The sequence below is a fragment of the Spermophilus citellus genome (assembly GCF_964194105.1).
Source record: "Spermophilus citellus genome assembly, chromosome: 17".
Classification (NCBI taxonomy): Eukaryota; Metazoa; Chordata; class Mammalia; order Rodentia; family Sciuridae; genus Spermophilus; species Spermophilus citellus.
Window position 1 is genome coordinate 57,100,673 of NC_138199.1, and position 2,761 is coordinate 57,103,433.

The following is a 2,761-nucleotide window of genomic DNA, read 5'->3' on the forward strand; positions in this document are numbered from 1 at the left end:
GGCCCCTGTGACTTCCCTTCTTCCCTACCATTCTAAGGCCCAGAGACTGAAAATCAGGCTATGTCGGTTTTGGATCCTGGCCCTTCTGCATCTGGCTAATTGACCTCAAATGCATTTCCTGGTATAGCTGTGTTTTGGTCTTGTCTTTTGTAAAATGGAGATGATAATGCCCGTCAGGGGCTGACTGGAGAGTCTGTCTGTGAAGTTAGCACGGGGCCTGGAAATCCAGCGACCTTCTTATCTCCCCACAAATGCCCTATCCTCTGCCATCCACCTTTCCTCCTTCCTGCCTTGGATCCCTGGCTGTCCACCTCCTTCCCAAGATGCCTTTCATCTCTATCACTAGAGGTGGTGGGGAGGCATCTTCAGCACTGGGCCCTCCCCACCTCCCCTCAGGGCTATGGCACTCACCTGATGAACCACCTGAAGGAGTATCACATCAAGCACAGCATCCTCTACTTCCTCACCTACGCTGATGAGTACGCCATTGGCTACTTCAAAAAGCAGGTAAGGCCTTCCCCACGTCTACCCACACTGCCTAGGGCCAGGGGTTACTCTGTCTAGCCCCTTGCTGTGGAGGAAGCCAAGTCCCTTTGTCCCTGTCCTACCTGGCATTTGGAGAAAGGCCTTCCTACCTGTCTTCCTTCCTCCTGCTGCTGCCCTAGGGGGGAACAGGGGCCAATGGGGCATGCCAGAATTGCGAGGCTCTTGGGGGTTGGGAAGGAGCGGCCAAGCTGGAACCTTTCTGGAGCCACACTGAGCCCTCACAGTGCCTTTGGGAGGTTCAGGAACAAGAGAGGAGACCGGGCACACATTGTCCCTCAGGTGCTCTTGGGGGAGGCAGTGAAAGTTGGGGAGTACTTGCTGATAGATTGGGTCTTACCTGTCCACCCTCTAGGGCTTCTCCAAGGACATCAAGGTGCCCAAGAGCCGCTACCTAGGCTACATCAAGGACTATGAGGGAGCAACACTGATGGAGTGTGAGCTGAACCCCCGGATCCCCTACACGGAGCTGTCCCACATCATCAAGAAGCAGAAAGAGGTGGTGTGCATGCACATCCGTGGGACTTTTCATGAGCACACATGGGGTGGGTTGGGCACATGTGTACCTATACCATGTGTAGATACGTGTGAGATGGGGACAGTCCAGGTCTTGGTTCTTGTCCTGCCTCTCAGGGGAAGTTGGGAGGTACTGGATTCGGGGGCAGTACAGCCTGGCTTTTCGTATTGGGGCTCTGACCACAGCCATGGGAATGGTGGTGGGTGTCTAGGGCTGGAGTTGGCCCCTCACACTCTTTTTTTCCCTTAGATCATCAAGAAGTTGATCGAGCGCAAACAGGCCCAGATCCGCAAGGTCTACCCTGGGCTCAGCTGCTTTAAGGAGGGTGTGAGGCAGATCCCTGTGGAGAGTGTCCCCGGCATTCGTGAGTAGGGTCCTGACTCGGGGTGGGAGGGTGTACGGCTTGGGGTATGGACAGGCATTCTTAGGAATGTTCTCTCACGCCCTACTTTGCAGGAGAAACAGGCTGGAAGCCATTGGGGAAGGAGAAGGGGTGAGTCTTTTGTGGAGGGAGTGGGTATTGGGGGGTGCGCAGAAGGACTCAGAGCCTCAGACTTGGCATCTCCCATCCCAGCAAGGAGCTGAAGGACCCTGACCAGCTGTACACAACCCTCAAAAACCTGCTGGCCCAAATCAAGGTAGGAAGACCAGGTTCCCTTCTGGGGTCGCTGCACCAGTGGCTGCAACTTCATGATTCAGTGTATACTGGGTGGCAGTCTCGGGTTGGGCAAGGTAACAGTGGGCAGGTCCCCAGCTCACCTCTTCTCTCTAGTCACACCCCAGTGCCTGGCCCTTCATGGAGCCTGTGAAGAAGTCAGAGGCCCCGGACTACTACGAGGTCATTCGCTTCCCCATTGGTGAGGACCCTCCATTTCTTCCCTTCTACTTCGGCCCCCAGATCAGCCCTGGGGAACAGCCCCAGCCACTGTCCTCAGCCTGTTAAAGGTATGCCCTCTCTGCTGCCATCCAGACCTGAAGACCATGACAGAGCGGCTGCGCAGCCGCTACTACGTGACCCGAAAGCTCTTTGTGGCCGACCTGCAGCGGGTGATCGCCAACTGCCGCGAGTACAACCCCCCCGACAGCGAGTATTGTCGCTGTGCCAGTGCGCTGGAGAAGTTCTTCTACTTCAAGCTTAAGGAAGGAGGACTCATCGACAAGTAGGCCCTGCGTTTGGACTGCAGCTGTGGCCTGCTGTGTCTCCATCGGATTCTCATCTGATCCCTTGGGCTGCCCTGCCCAGCTCCCTGACTCAGCTGAAGACACTCCAGCCGGGGACCCTCCAGTGCCTGATCCTGCAGGCCTTTCTGCCCTCAGGCACTACCCCAAGCCTGCAGCTCCGTCCCAGCCCTGATTGTGTCTGACCCTGGGAGATGGCTCCTGAGGGCCCCACCCCCAGAGAGGGGCTGGTGGCCAGAAGATGAACTCTGCCCAGCTAATGGCCCCCAGACCTGCTCCCCGCAGAGCTGTGGAGGCATGGAGGCCTGGGCCTGGCCCAGTTGGCTGTTTTCCTCAAGGACCAGGACTGCTAATTGTAGCTTCAGAGTGGGCTTCAGAGGTTGGAAGTTCAGCCCCCTCTGGAGGGGCTGTGGCTCACCCTGCATTGTTCTGTCAGTCTGTCCCCTGGAAGGGGGGCATGGGGACCATTCATTCCCTGGCGTTAAATCCTTGGAGGGAATAATAAAGCTTTTTTTTTTTTTT

The 2,761-nt window shown here is 56.5% G+C and overlaps 1 protein-coding gene across 1 annotated transcript; it reads left to right on the forward strand.

Moving 5' to 3' along the window:
- Positions 1–210: 210 nt before the first annotated feature.
- On the forward strand, positions 211–2,761 carry LOC308636184 (histone acetyltransferase KAT2A-like). The gene is made up of 7 exons (XM_081271416.1): positions 211–507; positions 899–1,042; positions 1,310–1,424; positions 1,517–1,553; positions 1,635–1,698; positions 1,833–1,917; positions 2,031–2,761. Exons 1-7 carry the CDS (start codon positions 415–417, stop codon positions 2,222–2,224), a joined length of 732 nt encoding a protein of 243 aa, XP_081127542.1. The 5' UTR covers positions 211–414; the 3' UTR covers positions 2,225–2,761.

Bases quoted from the DNA above. Each gene is read 5' to 3' on its own strand.
- LOC308636184 (XM_081271416.1), top strand. From the start codon at position 415: ATGAACCACCTGAAGGAGTATCACATCAAGCACAGCATCCTCTACTTC. The intron at 1,425-1,516 runs GTGAGTAGGGTC...CCTACTTTGCAG, and splicing joins GGAGAGTGTCCCCGGCATTC to GAGAAACAGGCTGGAAGCCA. The intron at 1,554-1,634 runs GTGAGTCTTTTG...CTCCCATCCCAG, and splicing joins CCATTGGGGAAGGAGAAGGG to CAAGGAGCTGAAGGACCCTG.